Source organism: Lipophrys pholis (assembly GCF_963383615.2).
Source record: "Lipophrys pholis genome assembly, chromosome: 1".
Taxonomy (NCBI): domain Eukaryota; kingdom Metazoa; phylum Chordata; class Actinopteri; order Blenniiformes; family Blenniidae; genus Lipophrys; species Lipophrys pholis.
The window spans coordinates 44,070,399-44,091,036 of NC_137635.1; the positions used below are offsets into that span (position 1 = coordinate 44,070,399).

A 20,638-nucleotide genomic window follows, 5' to 3' on the forward strand; every position below is an offset into this window, starting at 1 on the left:
AGGTTGCCGTTTCATTTCGGAGTCTCCTCTCTCCTCTGAGTCTCTAACATGGAAATATTCATGCTCGTGAGAAAGTACCTTAGTTCAGGCTGAAGCCGAGAGTCTTTTGTGGCAGTTCATGAGGCTGAAGAAAGAGGAAGTAACAGGAAAATGTTTTATCTGATGATTTATCTGCTGGTCGCTCTGCAGCTTCACGCAGGATCCATGAGAAGTACTGATGGTAAGTAGCTACCAATGATTATCATATGAAAGAAAGAAAGAAAGAAAGAAAGAAAGAAAGAAAGAAAGAAAGAAAGAAAGTCATATCCTATGTTTTTCATGTGCTCAATTAGTCAAATACTTGACATTGTTTTTTTTTTATATTGGTGGAATATAAAATATTATGTAAAAACATATACAGGCAATAAATAGCTCTATTAACAAATAGCTTCCATTAATGTTTGTTATTTTATTTTTTGTACAGCCATAAAACATATTTAATTTCAGCTTAATTTGATCTCAGACCAGTAAATGACAGTAGGAGAACTTAGCAATAAAAACAACTCTGTGATTCCAGTTTGTTTTACTTCTGAGTTATTGAGAACCTGTTCAGTTTTATTAAACGTCAGCTGAAAATTTTGAAGGAAAAAAGGGAGCAATTAAAAGAAAATGTGTCAGTAGAAGCAAAATGCATTTTTAAAAATTGTGTTATTACAAAAAACAACAACAAAGAAGCCCATGCTCAAAAGGTTATGCCACATGTTGTTGTTTTTTAAATTCACAAACGGAATAACTATAAGAAAGTCGAGTCTCAATGGGACTTCTACATGTTTAGATAAATAAATGAATAGAATTATGAATTCTCTCTGCATCATTGGTCTCTGGGCTCAAATAGCGCAATTGCCCCTTTATTGGGCACTTCTTAATGTACTTGGAAGCAGATAAAATCAACCACAATATTCCTGAATATTTCAAGACGTCCCTAATGTAATAAAAAACGGATGAAAATTAAGCTTTTCATGAAAAATGTTCTAAATGGGAATAAATGTCTGAAAAATAATATTCATTCTTGTTTATAATGTGACACAGTTCTCAGTGCTGATGTCCTCTAATATTATATGGTATTTTCAACTAATATGACTTTCTTTGGATGCAGTGCTGGGAATATGTTTGCATTAGAACAAATCAGAGTGGCGAAAGGGTGTTGGTTTTATTTTCAGTGTGAAGCACAACAATTTTGCACAAACCCTTCAGTTATCTTAGCATTGCTTGTTTTACAGCCACAGGAAGAAATACTGGTGGACTTTTTTCTTTTTTTTTTAAAATCTATTAAATAATCCTTTAATCCATTTAAAGTTGATTGGCTTCATGTATTTGATCTTGACTGGGTAAAATAACTAATAAATATCAGTAGCTGCAACCTCCCCCTTTTGTTTCCATGTGTCTGGAGACATTAAATGCATTTAAAAAAAGAAAAGACAACAACAGCTAAACGTATGTTGGCAAATAGCTGCTGTTTCTCATGCTGTAATATTCCTGATGTGCTTATGTGATCAATATAAAAAAATAAATAAAATGCTGAGATTCAAGTCGGTCCATGTCACACGTTGATAAAATTGTCCATAGAAGCCTTAAAGTACTTTTTACTGTTTCCAGTGGCCTGACAGCTAAAATGCAACTGCAAGTTTTGATTCACAAGGATAGTTGCCCACGTGTGCAGGTGGCTGCTGTTCGGTTTTAGAGGGCCATTTGATTTTTCATTTCTTTCACCGTAGGAGCTACCGTACTGATTATGTAGCATCGGAGCCCAGCGCGGGTTTGAGGGTCTGCAGCCGTCATGTGACAGATATATGGACACACACACCCGCAGCCCGCCCGGCCTCACAGGCCTGCACTGTCCCAGGGCTGCCGGTGTGAAGAATGTGAAGCATGCTTTCACCGTCCACTGTGAAGAGAAAAGTTGGGACAAAGTGTTGTCATTGCGGCGCAGGAGTGACCACGCATGATTTCCACATGGTTTTTCACGTCTAGAAAAGTGTGAGAAGAAGATGTGGGAGTGGCTTTACAGAGGCTTCAGATAAACTCTGTGTTTCTTCTTATATTCTTCCCAGAACTTCGGCAGCTTGAGGCTTGTAAAGCTAAACTTCACGTGCATCCGGGTTGTTGTGATGGTGAACAATATTATCTTGTCAGATTGGGTAGATAAACGATGTTAAATTAGCCTGCAGATGTCGAGCTGCCACTGCCAGCAGCGGGAGTCATCGATTCAGGTTAATATACTAAAGATTGCCTTAATGTGGTTGTACATTGCTCCCATTTAGTGATTACACCCCCTTTTATTTTGCCTGACACAGTATACTTGCTTCCTTGTTTTCATTTTCTTCATGAACTGTCTGACAAATTGCGCTGGCTGGTTTAGTGAATTCATTTCCCACAGTGCTGTTTTAAAGTTGCCGTGTCCCTCATAGAAGTGGAATTGTGCGATAACGTAAATTACTGACATTCTATATGGCGGCTTTGATTGTATTGTAATGTCAACATTTTTATTGCATTTTCATTAATATGTTACTGTTCTATTTACAGTGACCATATGAAATATTTTTCTAATACACATTTGTGCATTATGGGGCGAAGTGAAGTCACTCCAGGAATCAATTAGATAGATAGATAGATAGATAGATAGATAGATAGATAGATAGATAGATAGATAGATAGATAGATCGATAGATTGAAGCTGTATGTTTAGTATTGTGATAATGATATAATTTCCAACAAATCAAAAAACAGTGCTCTTTCCCTTGCCCTTGAAGCAGGACTGTGTGTTTCAGGCTTTACTTTACCTGTCCATACAGAAATCTGGTGAACATTTGGTGCAGGAGAGCTCCGTCTGATTGGCCGAGTGAATGCACAGTGCTTGGAAGCATCATATATGACAGTTCGGTCCGTCTTTTCTGATACGTTAAATGCCCGTGTTGATAAGACCACACTGACCGTGCAGGCGCTGTCTCGTACAGATGGACGGTGGTTGGATGCGGTTGCAGGGAACCACCGGCCCAAACAGCGGATGTGGGTATCCGGGCCGGAGTCAGGAGCCCCCGCCTGGACTGCAGATAAGAGGGGCCACTATGGTGACCAGCACCAACCGGAGGACATGGATCCTGACCTGCTGATGGAGGAGGGACACACTAATTCTACACAGATTGTAGTAAGGTTACTCTACATCTATGAGAAGATGCATGAAGTGAAAACAAAATGTCTTCAGTAAGTGATTGACTTCTATTTAAACACGATACAAAAAAATTGTGTTATAAAAAACATAATAAATCAAATTCAAAATTCTTATAATAATGTTGTCCTTTATGTATTTACCAATGTGTATAGGACTTCTGGGTGATTTTCTATAGGTGGTAATCGATATGTGTGTGTTTACAATGGCTTTTGTTTTTCTGTTTAAAAGGACATTGATCATATCTACTACACATCTAAAATCTATAGCCCTGGAGATGCAGCTGGTAAAGAGCTGTGGGTGAACATTGATGAGATGGAAGATGATCAGAAGGTCCGTGGCTTCCTGTCCAACTCACACAGACAAGCTGAGGTATAAAGTCAGTCTTTTTGTTCATTGCTTTATTTAAGTCATATAGTAATGGCAGTACAATGGTATCATCGTATCGCTTGTTTAATATCATGACACAATGATATAGAAGGTTTTAGTGCCAACATAATACCTTCCTGAAGAGTTCGACTTATAACTAACCAGTGTTTTATGCTTTATATATTTGACTCGAAATCCTTTTGTAACATACAGTTGTGATTCTACATTTTCAGAGAGTGAATCTGTCCTTCGGCTTTCCTTTCTATGGCCATTTACTAAAAGAAATCACAATTGCAACTGGAGGTGAGTCTAACTCTACATGATTTTAAAAAGGGTAAAGAAAAATGTATTAATTAACAACAAATTAAATCGGTCTGGTGCATTTTAATGTGCAGACTATTGACTTAAGCTCTGATGGCATTTTGGCGAAACCATTAAAATCTCACAAGTAAAAGGCTGTCAAAATGGAAACTGACAGTTGATAAATCTCTTGTCTCATCGTGCTTTCGACTTGAGACTTGACTTTAGTTGATCCATTCACCTCAAATTGACAGTGCGCCGCCAATCTCCTCCACCCAAATTCAGTTTAGACCGAAACCACTGAAAGAGTGATTGAAGCAGCAACAAACCCGTCAAGAAGAGGACACTTCTCTGGGTCTGAAGCTCATTAAAGACACTTGCTGTAGCACTTTGCTCTGGGCCATCAATAAGGAGGAAGACAAGAGAAACATTTTGAATGACCCACAAGAACTATAGTTGATTTTTGCTTGATAGTTAGTGTTGTAGTCAAGACAAAGACCAGAGTGTCCCAGGACCAAGACCAGAGTGTCCTAGGACCAAGACCAGAGTGTCCTAGGACCAAGACCAGAGTGTCCCAGGACCAAGACCAGAGAGTCCCAGGACCAAGACCAGAGCGTCCCAGGACCAAGACCAGAGCGTTCTAGGACCAAGACCAGAGCGTCCTAGGACCAAGACCAGAGCAGGACTTTAATGGGCAGAGATCGAGTTCCCTGTGAAAAACAATCCAATGAATCTCCCAATGCCAAAGTCTTGACTGAGATAATCTTGTGAATTTCTCACGATCTTTCTTCTGCCAGGTTTTATTTACACGGGCGATATAATCCACCGGATGCTCACAGCCACTCAGTACATTGCACCTTTAATGGCCAACTTCGACCCAGGGATATCCAAGAACTCTTCTGTCTTTAACTTTGACAATGGTAGGAGACATTTGTTTTGTTCTTTACCATCTTTGCACTCTCATCGTTCATGTTACCGGAGCAGGAGTTTGTGTGTTAATGACCTTGAAGGCACAGCATTGGTGGTTCAGTGGGATCGGGTTTACCTTCAAAACAACATCAGTACGGGAACGTTCACCTTCCAGACGGTTCTGCACAGCGACGGACGCATTGTGTTTGCCTACAAAGAGGTGAGTGTTCGACATCTTCTATGTCTTCACTGAAACAAGATTATTGTCTGTAAGCTTCTGAATTTCTAGATTCCCATCGACATCAGTGACATTGGCTCTGAGAGTCATCCCGTCAAAGTGGGGCTGTCAGATGCTTTTGTGGTGCTTCATGAGATCGAGCAGATTCCTAGTGAGTGGGAGCAAAAACGTCACCATGCTGGACTTTCTTTTGCACATTTTCAACAATAGCTTGTCTTTTCTGCCTCGCTTCAGATGTTCGGAGGAGGACTATCTATGAGTATCACAAAGTGGACATCCTCAAGTCAAAAATATCCAACTACACAGCTGTGGAGATGATCCCTCTACCGAGTGAGACGATCCGCAGTCCACAGGAAGATAACGGTATCAGTAGTTGCCACTCCACTGATCTTGATTGTTTTCTTGATTCTCAGCTTGTCTGCAGTTTTCCAGCTGCGGCCCGTGTGTCACTTCCCAGATTGGCTTTAACTGTAGTTGGTGCAGTCGACTACAAAGGTGAGCTGAGATGGTTTCGAAGGATGCACTTTGTTTAAAATAAAGTTGTTCATGGCTCAGGATAACGTCGATCTTTACCAGGAGATGCTAAGACACAAACTAAAAGAGATTTCTTTGCTGAAATGCCACAAGTCCTAAATTACATGTGCGTTTAAGTGATTGGTGGACTTATCTTATTCTTCTAACTCAGTCATCAGTAGCTTGTTATCCAAGTGTACTGATATTAAAAGCTTATCTTTCTCTCTTCTTCATTGGAAGAAAAATGGCTGACAATCAATTACAACACAGCCACCAAGCACCCAAAGCAAGGAAACAAAGAAGACAAAAAGCTTTCCTTAATGAGCTTCTTGGAGAATTTCTTTTGACATTTAACCCATCGTATTAATAGTTAACCTCAAGCACGCATACTAGAGGCAGTGCGCCTTGCTCTGGGACCCACAGTGGCAGATTGTCAGTGATGGGATTTGAACCCCCTAAATTCTTTAGGCCACCACTACCCGGATTACAAAAACCTTTTGAAAAATCCAGCTTTAAATCATATTTCTTCAAAAAACAACACGGGCTTATGTATAATTTCTAGTTTCAAGATAATGAATTTTGGAAAATTGACAAGCATCATGAATGAGGCAGGTTTACTCACTAAAAGGCAAAACAGTAGTTTTACAGCGAGCTTAGGTATTTGCTAATTCTGTATTTACAGGAGACTCTTTAAATACGTGGCTTTCCTCTACCATATAGTCACTCAGGCAGACTCTCATTCTTCTTCTGTTGTGATGCAACTGGAAAACAGTATATACAAACAACATATTATAGACTATACTTTTACAAGGTTGTATTATCATTATACAAAATCCCAAATAACTATCATATAGTAGAATTTTAGAGAGGATCTAATTGTATTTGACTGTTGGGTGTGGTGTAACTGCTCGATACCTTTCGAGACAAGTTCAAGATGAATTATATATCAAGTTTAAAAAATTCATCACCTGTCTTTTCTGTCGTGAGCCTAATTCAGCAGAGGATTGATTGTAAATATCATCAACTGCTTGTAACATTTACTTGAATCGCTCTCTTTCGCAGATGCTCCAGTGGCTTCGATCGGAACCGGCAGGATTGGGTTGACTTCGGCTGTCCCGAGGAGGTTGGAGCTTCTCTTTATGAACTACTGAGATTTCAACTTGTGCCTCTGTCTGTGTGCGTACCTGAAGCAACACTTCTCATTCCACAGAGGCGGGACGCCCGATGTCTGCGGGGGTCAGAAGTCGCAAACGCCTCGTCCCATCGCCTGACGCACACGACCACTCCCGCTACAGCGACCGCGGGGCAGCAGAAGACCACCGGCCTGGCCTCCACCCTCAGCCAGACTCCTGCCGTCACCGACCCGTCCAGGTGCAGCAGCGCCAGCAGGAGGACTGTGTCAAGTGTGCAACCTCTAAACAGCAAATCATTAGACGGTAAACTCTTGTCACGCTTTACTTCATTCAAGTTGTCGGCTGTGGATGGATCTTACCATCCCTGAGACAACTGGTTCATTTGCTCCTTTTCTTTCTTATGTGGTACAAATGACCTCATGCGCAGAGCAGGTGTAATTACAACCTCCTGAATGAGGGTTTGTTGTTGTCGGCAGTGTCCGTCCCTGCTTTGCTCTGCACAGTCCGACTGTACGAGGGTCAAGTGTTCAGCTATTTCCCAGCCCCCTGTCAGATCACAGCTGAGTGTATACAGCGGCATGTTAAATACTGCATAGTGTCATCAGCTGCTGTATGTGTGGGTAAGAGTATAGATACTGGTTCAGCTCTTTAGGCGAAGAGCGTAACCCCCCCCCCCCCAAAAAAACCACATGCTCGTTCAGGCGTCTGCAACGTGCTGCTCCGCAGCCTCCCTGGAGCGGCTTTAATGTAAATAAACATTTTGTTTTCATTTTTATTTTATTTGCATGCCACACTGATTTTCAGAGATAAAGGCCTAAAACAGCTAAATAAAGTAAAACAGACAGGATAGCTGGAACTGCTAAAAAAAATGGGATAATAGCTAAAAACTACTCAAACATTTCAATAAAACAGGAAAAACAATCAAACTAAAATAATTTAACATGCAAGTTCAGCTTTTTTTTTTTTTTTTACCAATAATAATAATAATAATAATTATAAAATTTTCTGATAGTACATTTCATTTTCTTAATAGAAAATAGTGTATATTAAATGTTTTGGGCTGAGAAGAGCCTCTAAAGGATTTTGGTGTTATGGGCATCAAAATATTTAATTAATGTGGTTGAGATTCATTGAGGGCAAAGATCATTTTTCAACAATTTTATCAATTTCATCTCGTAAACGGTTTCATTAGTTTGAATTATTTTAGCTTGTTTTAGGTATTACAGCCATTTTTGCATTCTTTTATTCTCAATGTTTCTTTTTAGTTCATTTTTTAGCCACCTATCAATCATACAGGTGAACCAGCAGTAAAAATAAAGAGAAAAGAGTCTATTAGTAAAACTGGATGATTAATGTTTGAAAATGGATTAACTGCATCAGCAAGTATGGTTCTAATGTCTGAACACAGTAACTTGTAGTAACTGGTGTAGATATATAATGCCAGAATTTGTTATTACAGTAGATACTTGGTTCATTCATCAGTAACAGCAGATAACACAGGAACCCAACGCCACAGCTACTAACAGTATCCAGTATGAAGTGATTAATGCAGAGACACACAGAGCAGATCCTCAGTTCTCCATCAACTAAACGTATCATCTCAATATTTTGAAGAGATTTGTGTAAAATAACTGCCTGCCTTATGTGCAGCATCTCATTAATTGAAGATTTTATTTCAGACTCAAACGGGGAAAAGTTTAAACATGCAAATTGCTTGTGTTCTCTGGCTGATCAACAAAGCGTGATGCCATGACGTCACACGCAAAGAGGAGTAATCTAAAGTTGATCCAAGCCGTAGGAAAAAACAACAGTGACAGAAGAGATTCAGAAGGTTGTTGGTGTTTTTATATCCGCAAACCCTCAAAGTATCAGGTCATTTGGTATGTTCGTCAATGACTGGCTGTGACCTCTTTACGTCAGGAGGTGGAGGGAGCCCCGGAAAGAGTGACGAGCAGCTGCAGATCGGTTACCTGGCCGGCATCGTCGTGATGATGGTCGTCATGGCGGCAGCCGTCATCACGTCGATCTATATGTACAATCATCCCACCTCCAGTGCCAGTCTCTTCTTCATCGAGGTGAGTTTAATGCACAGCAACTCCACCCTGAAACAACTCCACTGGTAATTTGTGTGTGCTTTTCAAACAAAGTTGGGTTTTTTGCATTAAATTTCCTAAACATCAGAAAGCAGCTTTTAAATGACTGCCTTCTAATAATTTATTACACAATCACTTGCTTCCCCAAAAAAGCTGCACGTTTCACTTCTTTCATCACTTCAATCTGATCAGGTTTAAAACAAAGGTTTTAACAATGTTGCATAAAAATCTGAAGGGATTATTGTCTCTCCAATCAGACAGTGTGACTGCAAAAGAACCTGTTAGATGGTTAATAGACGCTCTGCAAGTTGGATCAATAAAAGCCTTTTGACGGGACGTCGCTGTCCAGAGAGGAAATATTTAATATTTTTTAAACCTCCGCTTATTTCTTTCAATCAATAGTTTCCCTCAGTAATAAAATCCTGCTAGGAAAAGGGTTCCTGGCTCAGAAATCTCTCCTTTCACTGAATATTGAGAAACGCTTCGATTGTTCCTCTTATATGGACTTTTCTTTAAATTCTCATGACCCCCCCCCCTCCCGCAGCGACGCCCGACCCGCTGGCCGATCCTGAAGTTCAGACGGGGGTCCGGCCGCCCTTCGTACGCCGAGGTGGAGGCTCCGGGCCTGGACAAAGACAGTACGGTGATCTTTGACCCCAAACAGTCCTTCGTCATGTCCGACAGAAGAGAGAGCGAACAGAAAGAAGGATTCATAGTTCCTGATCAGAGGGAGTGCTTCCTGGTCTCGGAGAGCTCCTGACCAGAACTACACATTTACTTTGTTTTTAACTTCCACACATCGGTTCGGCTTCCCGTCTGGAACAACAAACCAACGTGTTGAGAAGAACGAAGGAAAGACGTTTTCTTTACTCTGCTCAGGTGATTCGAACGGACGGTGAGAGGCGATGCTGCTGAATGTTTTCAAACCATTTTCCTCCCTCAGAGACGTCCTTTCTCCCACATCTTCCTCACAAAGAGGAATGTCGTGTTTGGGTGTCATTTCCTCATCTCAGAAAATACAGACAGAATTCCTCACCATTACGCCCACCTTCTTCTGAGGGGCAAACAGGGCGCGCACTGTTTTCCTCGTGTTTATCTCCGGGAGAAACAAACCTTCACACATCTGCACAAGGCTGCCTTTTTCCAGTCACCCCCCCCCCCCCATCTTTTTATTTTTTTTCATTTCACAATTCAGTGACATTTACTGATTGTTTTGGTGAATAAATGGACAGATACAGGTATATTTCTTTTTATTTTAATATTTCCACACATGATACAGTGACACAGCATTTTCTTAATATGCTGATTTTGCTCTCATGTATTTGTGTAATCTGCAGATTTAATATATGGTACAAATGGTGTGAAATCCAGGTTTGATCTCTCTATGCCATTTCATATCAGTGTTTATAAGGTTGTTTTTTTTTTTTTTTACTCAAGAGGTGTAATAATGGACAAAAAGGTCTATAAAAAGTATTATCATTAAAATGTCAGGATTTTTTGCCGAATGTCATTTCAGTGTTATTTTCCTGTCCTTGCTGATTTTAGTATTTTCTGTGCTTCCTTTGGTCCATGTGGACGCAATCTTCTGGAAAAAGTAAGACATCAGCATAGAAAGCAACTTCCACAGTGTAGATTCTCTTTCTGACATTTAACACAAAATAAACTTACAGTACTAGTGTCCTGTGACGTCCGAGGCGGTTTTAGTTCGAATCAACTTAAGGCAAACGGTGTCTACGTGGACTAGTTGAAATTAGAGTGACGGGAGCGAAGGCACTGCTGTGTTGAAGGTCCGGGGTCCAGCTTTCAGCTTTCAGCTTTCTTTATCGTCTGAGGAAGGATTAAAAAAAAAAAAAACAGCAGCGGTAACATACTTTGATTTATGTGTCAATCACACAGTGAATAGATGTGTGGTTGATGGGTAATATTAATATACAGTGTAGACCGCATGTACTTTCTAAGTGCTCAGAGACCAGTACATGAGTATGAATACACAGCTGAGAATTATAATATGCTTTGGATTGTCATTTGAAAACATTTGCGTGCCTTATAAACATCACATTTGTGTTTTGTTAATTGAAAAAGCTGCCAAAGCAGGTAAGAACAAACACAAAAACTAACACAGCTAAAATGTATATTTAAAGTTAAATTTACATTGAAAATTTTCCCTCTAAATTTTTGTTATGAAACTTCATGAATCCAACATATAATTCAGTTTTTGTGTACAGAGCAAAACGGTATCTACACCTTCCTGAACTGTGTTAATTTCATTTTAAAGGTTAAACGTGATTTGCAGCTTGGTTGAAAGAGGCAAAAATATTGTGTTTTGGTCATAAAAATTGCAGAAACTCGGCCTGAAGTAATCACGATGTACGCCAAACCCTTCGAAAGTGAGTGCCGAATGTATTCTCACCTTTGACTGGTGGGGCAGGTAATCGCCGTTTCAGCTGTCTTGAAGAGTCCAGGGTGACAGGCTGCAAGAAGAAGACATAAAGGTACATTTTTCCAACATCTCCTTTTGGGAGTCGCACTGTATCACCGAGTGCAGACGTTGTACCGTGACCGGAGGGTTCCTGCTCTTAGTGACGCGTGTCTGAGGGTCCACGTTGAGGCCCGCACTCTTCAACGCAGCAATTCTGGCTGAGATGTCGCCGATCTGCAGCAGGAACAGGTGAAACTGTTGCATCAGGACTAATAATGAAAAGTATGATACCAGATAGTCATGTGGGAGTATTTGAAACTGTCATCCAATATGTTCTGAACTCCAGGTTCACAAGCGGCATTCTTGTTTTTAATAAACACGCGTGCTGTGCATTGAGCCGGGCTCTACCTGCATCTCAGACTGTTGGACCTTGGCAGCTGCTGCCGCCACCTGCTCCTCCAGGAAGCACAGCTCCATGTTGGAGGTGGAGCTGCAGATTCCTCTGGCGCACTCCTCCAGGTCACTGAGCTCTGACTCCAGGCTGTACACCGACCCGGCCGCCACGTACACCTGGAGGACAACCAGGTCACTTTCTGAGGCGCACACGCTTGTAAATGTTATATTTAAATTGACCTCTACTACAGAAATATGCAGTTTAACACCGGAGATTCTTTTTCATGATGTTGATATGAAGATGAGATAAAGGCGTGGCTTCTTTATGAAATGTCTTGCGTTTGCCAGGAAGTTCAGTTGATACTTGGCTTTTACTGCCACTTCAAACTGGGACTGTAGACTATTGCAATAATGATATGATTCGTGATAAACACAAACACCTTTATCGTTTGTCCCTCCAAATAACAGTGCTCTTTCTCTTGCTCCCATTATACACTGGCTGTAAAATCACATTCATATCTCCAGTTCCCACCAGCAATGTTTCAGAAGTGGAATGGTGTGTTGACGTTGTTATTTTTGTCATTTTTGTCCCCCTAGTGTCGGCCGTGTACCTTTCATACCAGCCCATCAGTTATTTTCAGTAAGTAAAAAAAAACATTTTCAACACTTCTTTCTTATTCGGAAATGAAAGGTGGCTTCCTGTATGGCTTGATCTTCTCTGTTCAACGTGATATAATTTGTTGAATGTTGACCTGCTCCAGGTGGAAGCAGGAGTATTGTCTATGGAACCATTCATGTATGAATGTAAATGTAAACTGAGCCCAACCCATAAAAAAAACCCCTGTTTTCCATGTTTATGTTTGACTTTTTTTAGTGCCATTTTTAATGATGTCTCATGGTATTAAAGGAGAATAAAACATAGAATCAAAAAACCTTTTCCTTTTTTAGAGGTGCATTTAAAAGATTTGTTGCAACCGAAGATAGAACAAGATGAGACAAGATATTCCTTTATTATGCCAAACTATGGGTAAATTTACATTGTTAGCTATAAAACGTAAGTCTCAGTCACTACTAAGCAGTTACTACGTTTTAAAGTTGCTATTATTTTGTTGTCGTCACTTTCCTTTTCACACTTGACAATGATCATGAATCACCCTGGGAGTCTCAGTGACACAGCGACTCATCAGAATCGCACCCTTTGTGATTTTTATCCTGTTTAATGTTGAACTTTGTGAAAAATCTCCTGAACTCAGTTTGAAATCCTCCACTGTTGCAATTGTTGACCTTCTCATGTGTTAATATAAGTTAAAGATTGTAAAGGCAGTGCACGTGTATATGTACTAGAACTGAGTGTTTCAGAAAGCTGTGATTTACATGTTAAGACTGCTTTAGTTGTTTAATTGTTCTCACTTTATATTATTTGGTTTATATGTCTAGTTATGTACATCACGTTGTTTGCTCTATAATTGAATATTCCTCCTTGAGGGATCAGTTGATTTCTGTACAACTGTTCGCAAATCATTCAGGTTTGACACTAAGATATTAATTGTGTTCCTTTATAAAATAACATACTGATATAAAGAAATATTTTCACTTCTCTTGTTGTCCACTAGGAGGCAACAAAACCCAAACTCCCTTCTTTCAAGCAACCTAAGGGCATACAGTTTCTGGACTGAAAGGAAATCAGTCACATGGATTTGATGCACTGGAGCACCTTTGGATTTTTAACACATACAAACAAGCTGTTGTTTGAAGTATTGACATTGGATCGACAATACCAGCTTTACGAATGGGAAGAATGTGACCTCTGTCTTTTCCAATATGTATTTTGTACATGTTGATATTGTGATGAAAATTTATTTTCATGTATTGTAATGACTCTCTCCAACTCACAGGGGTTTATTAGTCTTACAGGGCAACTGTTTCTCTGCATATCAACTAGAAAACAACTGCAATGACTTCCTTTATGACCCGTCTGACTGAGAATTACTGCTTAAAGCTGCTCAGTGAGTCCATAGAGCCTCTTAATACTTTCTGCAGCTGTAGGTAGTTTAAAATTTAAACTGTCGGCTCAAAAGGTGCTGCAGTCCAACATACTGATAAATCCCAGAGAAGCACACTGAACCGGCAGGACTACTAACAATAATAATGATGTTCACAGGGATTCTATTGAGTAGGAGAGGAGAATCTTTAACATATTACAGTTTTTCTAATGGGCTCATTTAGTTTTCTGATAATTACATGAAAGCAGATGTACTTTAAAGGATTATTTTACACCTGGAATTTCCTTAGGTTTTGACACCATCATATCCACATAAAGATGGGAAATGTAAATTTTGAGGAGCTGATCATCAATACAGGTGAGGTATTTGATTAATGAATCAAACAACCATTAGCAATAATTAGATAATCTAGTGATATCAGCCACTCAGTTGTAATGTAAGAGTATCTCATACTTTAGGTTATTGGTCTTGGATATCAGAGTTTCTCACTCACATTTTCCTCAAGTCTGGAGAACTGCTGGTCCAGTTTCTTGGGGTCTGTGTTGGGGGGCAGCGATGTGGCGGCAGGTCGGGGGTCAGGTCCTCCCTCCACTCCCTGCAGCAGCTCCTCTGTGGCGTTTAGAACTTTTAATACCTCGGTGGTGATGCTCCGTAGTGAGACGGCTGAGTACCTCTACAGCACACAGACACAGGCGGAGGAATTAGTTTCTGAATCCCTAAATTTCACACTTTGATCAAATGTACACACTTAACACAGCATTCAAATTCTTAAATGATGCTGAAGTTCACCGCAACGCATTACAACTTAATATCAAGTCAGCCTTGGCTCTACAGATAGACATTTTGGTTATATAAGAAAGTAATAGCTCTCGAAAACCAAACACACAAATCCAGACAGGCTTCTCAGAGGTTACTCAACATGCTTTATTATGCCTCAAATAATCTTTATTCCACAAGCACTGGTCCTGAAATACCTGGAAATTAATAATAAGAAAGAATGAATGAAACAAAGGTTTATGTGTTACGAGAAAATAAAACAATGTTCTGAATCGATGATTGTCAAACTGGGGGACAAATGACTTGCTATTGCCGGTTTACTCTATAAAACTACCGACAGTATACATACCATATAGTATATATACTATATAGTCTATAAAACTACCAAGTCCCAAGAGAACATGGATTGAGGGTCGTGACACTCTGGAGGCAAACATTGCTGTTATTGTCCATCTACTTGCACATGTGCAGAAGAACTATTTACAACAGCCGTGGTGCGCGTGCGCAGTAGCAATGTTTCCCCTGTTTACACAGAGACTGTGGAGTATTTTCAAAAAGTTCCGCCAAAAGAACATTTATCTCATCATGTAAAAGACAGCGTGCAGGAAACAGTGGGATGTGACACACTCTTTAGTTGACAAACTTCTGAATAAGAAAGTAACTCCACGAGTGTTAAGACTGTAAATGATTACTGACACTGTGACTCACATGGGGGGAACGCAACGCAAGTGAACACTAAATACATAAATATTGCGAATAAAAACAAATGCTTGTGCGGATAGCATAAAGACGATGAGGAAGACATACAGATGAAGGACACCACCACTTCTTTGACGTACAGCTGTGAGCACTTCATGCACATGTGTTTTCCTTTTCCAAGAGTTCATCCTCACCTGCTCCAGCAGAGTCGATATGAACTCTATTGTTTTGAAAAAGTCCATGTCACTAGCCTACACGTCCCACAGCGGGTAAGAGAAGAAACACAGAGCAGACAGGGGAAGCAAGCGTCAGCAAGAAGTTAGTCGCATTCAAACAGAGGGAAGACGTTCAGACTGTTAAAGGAGGATTGAGTGACTTCTGATAAGCACTTCATGTATAAATGTTTTTTAAATCCTGAATTATTTAAAAAATAAATAAATAAATAAATAAGCTCTTGACTTCTCCTGACAAATCCCGAAATCAACCAGATGAAAATGTGACCATGGCAGGTTGGCGGCATTTCACAATTTGGCACAACTTTCACAATCATTGATCAATGATGGTATTGAATCATTTTTTTTTGGGGGGGGGGGGGGGGGGGGGGTTCATTGAAGTACTTTTTGATAAAAGAATGGAATCTTATAATCTATATAATCTTATATTATTGACGACAAAATAAGAATTTCATCATATCATTATATGGCTTAACAGTCTGAACGATGAACTAAAATAAACATTTTTGCCACTTTTAACCACATGAACATCAGTTTCACCTTTAAAATGAGAAAAACAGCTCATAAAGTTGAAACTATACATCCAAAAAACTGATGTATAGTAGGATTAGGAAAAAAACATTTAAAATGGACATTTTATATGTCAATTTAATTGTAGTTTTGCATCCATCCTGTTAGCACAGGTAAAAGGAGCCTAGTCAGCAGTTCTTGTAAAATAAGCACAAATATGGATGTAATTGGGCTCTGGGCCTCATCTACTAAAAGGCATTACAACAGCCGTAAACTATCATGAGTACCTGATCCACTTGCAGGATGCATAGAATAACAGGTACCATCCACCAAGCCCATTAATCTACATCGGGGGTTCTCAATCCAGGTCCTGGAGGGCCGGTGTCCTGCATGCTTTAGCTCTTTCCCAGCTTCAGCACGCCTCAATCTGATGGTGATGTCATCAAGAAGCTTGTAAAAAAGCCAAGTAACGAGGTCTTATTGCGTTCAGGTGTGTTGCAACTGGGAGAAACCTAAAACATGCAGGACACCGGCCCTCGAGGACCAGGATTGGGAAACCCTGATCTACATGAATATGAAATATCGAGCGTATGATCCAGATCACACAGAAATACTGGGAGGAGTTGAATCAGTGCTTTCACAATTAGTCAAGTGTTTTTCACACAACTTGAATGTGAGTACTTTTGCCATGTTCGTGGGAAGTAAGAAAGACAGTTCTTGAGAGCTGTGGTCTTACGTTCTGGATTTCCTGTGGCGACAGTAAACCTTCTTCAGGAGAGGAGTCGCTGTTGTCTTTTCGCTCTGGATCTCCCTGCGTCTCCGTCACCCGCGTCTCTGCTGTTGTCTCTCCTCCTCGACGGCTCGTTTCTTCATGATCCGCATCAAACTTTGACTCAGCTTTACGCGTGTGAAGTGTCTCATCAAACATCAGGGCTTTTACACTTGTATGTCTTTCCTTCTCTACATTTCCATCTCTGCGTTCCTCAGTTGGCTCGTCGTCCTGTCGGCCTGGCAGCTTTCTGATCGCTGACTCGGGTCTCTCGTCTTGACCTTCACTTCCACATTCCTTCACAACCTTTCTGTCCCCACCTGACTCGTCTTTTTCTCTGAATCCTCCCAACTCATCTGTTGCTGCGTCCTCCAGGTCTCTGCTTGTTTGTCCACTTGTATCCGGTATCACTCCGGCCTGCATGTCCTCTAAAGTAATCATCAACATGCTGCTGATGATTCTGTCGAACTCTGTGTCGTCTTCGTTCTCTTTGTTCTTTTCGTCTTCTTCCTTTCCATCTGACTGATTCTCTTGCTGAACTTCCGTCTCGCGCGAGTCCATTACCTGCTCCTCTCTACCTGCTATTGCTGCTCTTTTTAACTCCGCCTCCTCTCCTTCCTCTGCTTCTTTTTCTTTTGATGAACTAAAATCCTCCACTTCTTCCTTGTCACTTTCTACTGCCGTCTCCTCCTCCAAGCTCCTGCCTTCTACATCCTTCCTTTCCTCGATTTCTTCGCTCATGTCGAACATTTTCTCGTCGATCTTCCCAATGGACTCCCTCCTCCCTGCTGCTCCCTCCCACAGCTCCTCCGGCTCCGCACCGCTCTCGCTCCCTCCTTGGTGTACCTCCACCTCTCCCTCGTTCAGTCCCACCCTGTCCAGCTCGTCCTCGGTGGAGGAAAACTGCGAGGCGCTCACCAAACTGGCTAAATCGCGCAGCTGTGCCACCTGGATCGCTTTCTGCGCCTGAGGTTTCCACAATGACCCCTCGTCCATCGCGCCGTCCTCTCCCTCGTTGCTTCGGCCCACCCTGTCCAGCTCATCCTCGGTGGAGGAGAACTCGTTGGCGTTGACCTGACTGGCTAGCCTGCAGACTTTCACCGCCAGCTCCACGTCCTTCGTGTCCTCCTCCTCCTCCTCCTCCTCCTCTCTCAAACTCTCATCTTCAAGCCCGATTCTGTCCAGCTCATCCTCTGTGGAGGAGAACTGTGCTGCTCGGGCTTCTTTTCCAAACGGGCAGAGTTTATAAGTGAGCAGCTCGTCTTCACTGCGCTCTTGACCCTCATCTTCCATATCTTCATCCCTGTCTCTGTCCCACTCTCCCTCGCTGAAACCGGCCGTGTCCAGCTCGTCGTCAGTGGATGAGAAGTAAGTGAGTCTGGACTGAGCGACCAGCTGGTACAACCTGTGTCTCATCTCCTCGTCTATTTCATTTTCATCTTCATCCTCTGTTCTCCCCTCGCCCACGTCCATCTCCATACTCTTGCCTCTCTCCTCTTTGTTCCTGCTCCCTCGGCTCCCTCCGTCCTGTCCATTACTCCCAGTGTCTCCTTCTTCGTCGAGGTCTCCCTCTCCTGTGGACGAGTCAGATACTGGGCCTGCCCGCTGTCGTAGTTCCCCCGTGAGCTCCTCGTCCGTCTGAGCGACTCTGTCTTCGATAAAGTGGCCCGGGAAGTCCAAAGGTTCAGGGGTTGAGGTTCCAGAGGTCAGCGTGTCAGGAGTCACACCATCGAGAGGCGTCATCGTCTGACCATCTGCTTTTCCGTTGAAATCCTGAGAATATAGAAAGAAATCTGAGTTTCTTTAAACATATATCAATCGTCAATGATGAACGTTTTTAATCACGACTGATTACATTGTTATGCACATTATTCAATCATAAACTCAAAATCAAGTCTAATTTTATTCAACAACATAAACCAAATTCCAATCAATACACCAGCAGCTTTGTGTGCGACTCCACTTCTCTCCCACCTGCCTTGTGCTTGTTAATCAGTGTTCCAAGCTCAAGCAGAGGGGGAAAAAATTACATCCGAGCCCAGTTTATAATTTGCATAATTCTGGAAAGATCTACTCCTGCGTTCATGCTGGTAGAATTATGACTGTAATTACCACTAATACACACATTCCTGGCAGCTTTTAGCAGCTTTTCTTGATTTAATCCTGTTAATATGCTTGTAATCTGCATATTTCTTTAATATGATAAAAGTCTGCTCCTCCATGCTCAACTATACCTGATTATACCTGATTTTTTCTTGTCTCTGATTTGTTATATAAAGCAAACATCATCTCTGTTATGTGAACACACACAGAGGTAGACTGGAAAAGCCTGAGTTTGATTACAAAGGAAATACATTGCTTTGTAATACTGCTTATCGTGGTTGTGGTTGTCTAGTTTGCAATTTAGAATTTAGTCTCTGAAATACTTTTTAAAGTAGATTTCAAGAGACAAATTCTACCCAAACACCTTTTAAAGTCACTAAAGTAGCTAACTAACACAAATTGGTGCCATTAATTTAGAAATAATTCTGTGGGAAACAAATAAAGCTGCCCAAAATTGCACATATTCCATGATTTCTTACAATGTTTGAAGTTAAAACCTTTGATAAATGAATATGTTTATGTGTCTGAAAGGTTAGCAGAAGTTTCATGTTTTATCATAATTTATATTAATCCTACCAATCCTACAAATACATAACTGATTCCAACGTGTCAGACAACTTATTTTTCATCTGTGATCATCTTGAACTGTTAAATTGGACTAAAATAGGAAGAAATGAGAAAGTTATTGAATACTGTACTTGCCAAATTAAGGGAAAACAGAGATGCACCTGGGATATGTTACTCTCACTTCATAGTGCGTAACATTTCATAGTGTATAACAGTCAGGTTAAATCTAAGCGTGTCCATTTTAAATTAAATAGGATGCAGCATGTTCATGCTCGACACTGTGGAAGTATTTAGAAGATGAAGACAGGTCAGGTCAACAAAGTTTAGAATAAATGCTTTATGTTATGTATGCTACAAACATGTAAAATCTTCATGTTTCTTCATGTTCACCATTCTCACATCATTAAAGGCCCTGAAAGGACTCCGTCATTGATTTCTTACCAGGACAGGAGAAGATGAAGCAGAAGCCTCCTTCCTACTCCTCCTCTTCTTGCGTGACCTCCTGACATTTCCCACCTCTGGATCTGAAACCACTGTGATCTCCTGCTGCTCTACTTCCTCGTCCCCCTCCATGTTGAAGTTTACGTCGATGATGCTGGTCCTGCGGGACGATGAAGGTTTCCTGATCTCTGCAGGGACTTTCCACTTGAACAGCCCCAGCAGAGGCTTGTTGGGCTTCCAGTTGCCCTCAGAGTCTGAAGGCAGGTTGTCTCTGCTGCCTCTGAGACCCGCTGCTGGTGATGGCACACCGCTGCTGCCGCCGCCGTCAGGCTGATTGAAGTTAGAGTCCGTCATCTTCTTGTGGATCTCCTGCAGGACGGTGCCCCAGGAGTTGTCGGGTTCCGGTTTGGTTTCGTTGTCGGAGCCCAGACCCTCATAAGCAGACACGACCCCGGACTCCCTCTCCAGGGCGCTGTACACCAGACTCTTCCTTCTGGTTAGCAGGCTGGGTCGAGAGAGCTGGGCACTCTGCAGGGCGATCCAGTTTCCATCTGGACTCTTCAGCACTGAGGACACGCCTCCACACCCAGGCAAGCACACACACAGACACCACACCCAGAAACACAGGTCTATTATTCTCCATTTAAGGTACAGATAGATTCAACAAACCCTTTCTAGAATCATGCAATGCTGCATCCAGCTCTCACCAGCGTTGTCCAGCCTGTCCACACTCTTCCAAGCAGTCATGGCCGCCCCGCCGCCCTCCTTCTTCAGCGTCCGTGGGGAGTCTTGCAGCAGGGCCGGAGACTCGCCGTCCAGCAGTGAGAAGGCGGAGTGAGACCTCTGAGGGTGAAAATCACAGGAAAACTCTCAAAACACATTACATTTCACCTGATCTCCAATCCGTGTGGGAACTCTGCGGGCCAATGCAGACAGGAGACTGTTGAGACTTGAAGTCAACATA

General features: G+C 41.6%; 2 protein-coding genes across 2 annotated transcripts in view; one reads left to right on the forward strand and one right to left on the reverse strand.

Annotated features, from left to right (window-relative positions):
- LOC308115406 (plexin domain-containing protein 2-like) lies at window positions 1–10,269 on the forward strand. Its single transcript, XM_080472879.1, has 13 exons — window positions 1–220; window positions 2,994–3,184; window positions 3,437–3,577; window positions 3,808–3,877; window positions 4,672–4,794; window positions 4,885–5,003; window positions 5,073–5,172; window positions 5,256–5,351; window positions 5,435–5,516; window positions 6,597–6,657; window positions 6,745–6,970; window positions 8,588–8,742; window positions 9,305–10,269. Exons 1-13 carry the CDS (start codon window positions 151–153, stop codon window positions 9,518–9,520), a joined length of 1,650 nt encoding a protein of 549 aa, XP_080329005.1. The 5' UTR covers window positions 1–150; the 3' UTR covers window positions 9,521–10,269.
- Window positions 9,941–20,638, reverse strand: part of myripa (myosin VIIA and Rab interacting protein a) — a gene marked incomplete at its 5' end in the record, with an annotated part of 25,021 nt that continues 14,323 nt past the window's right edge. The window contains 8 exons of the mRNA XM_080472890.1: window positions 9,941–10,587; window positions 11,171–11,231; window positions 11,315–11,413; window positions 11,588–11,749; window positions 14,069–14,248; window positions 16,531–18,336; window positions 19,675–20,252; window positions 20,382–20,517. Coding sequence (XP_080329016.1) covers window positions 10,571–10,587; window positions 11,171–11,231; window positions 11,315–11,413; window positions 11,588–11,749; window positions 14,069–14,248; window positions 16,531–18,336; window positions 19,675–20,252; window positions 20,382–20,517 — 3,039 coding nt within the window. The 3' untranslated portion in view covers window positions 9,941–10,570. The remainder of the gene's footprint in view (window positions 10,588–11,170; window positions 11,232–11,314; window positions 11,414–11,587; window positions 11,750–14,068; window positions 14,249–16,530; window positions 18,337–19,674; window positions 20,253–20,381; window positions 20,518–20,638) is intronic.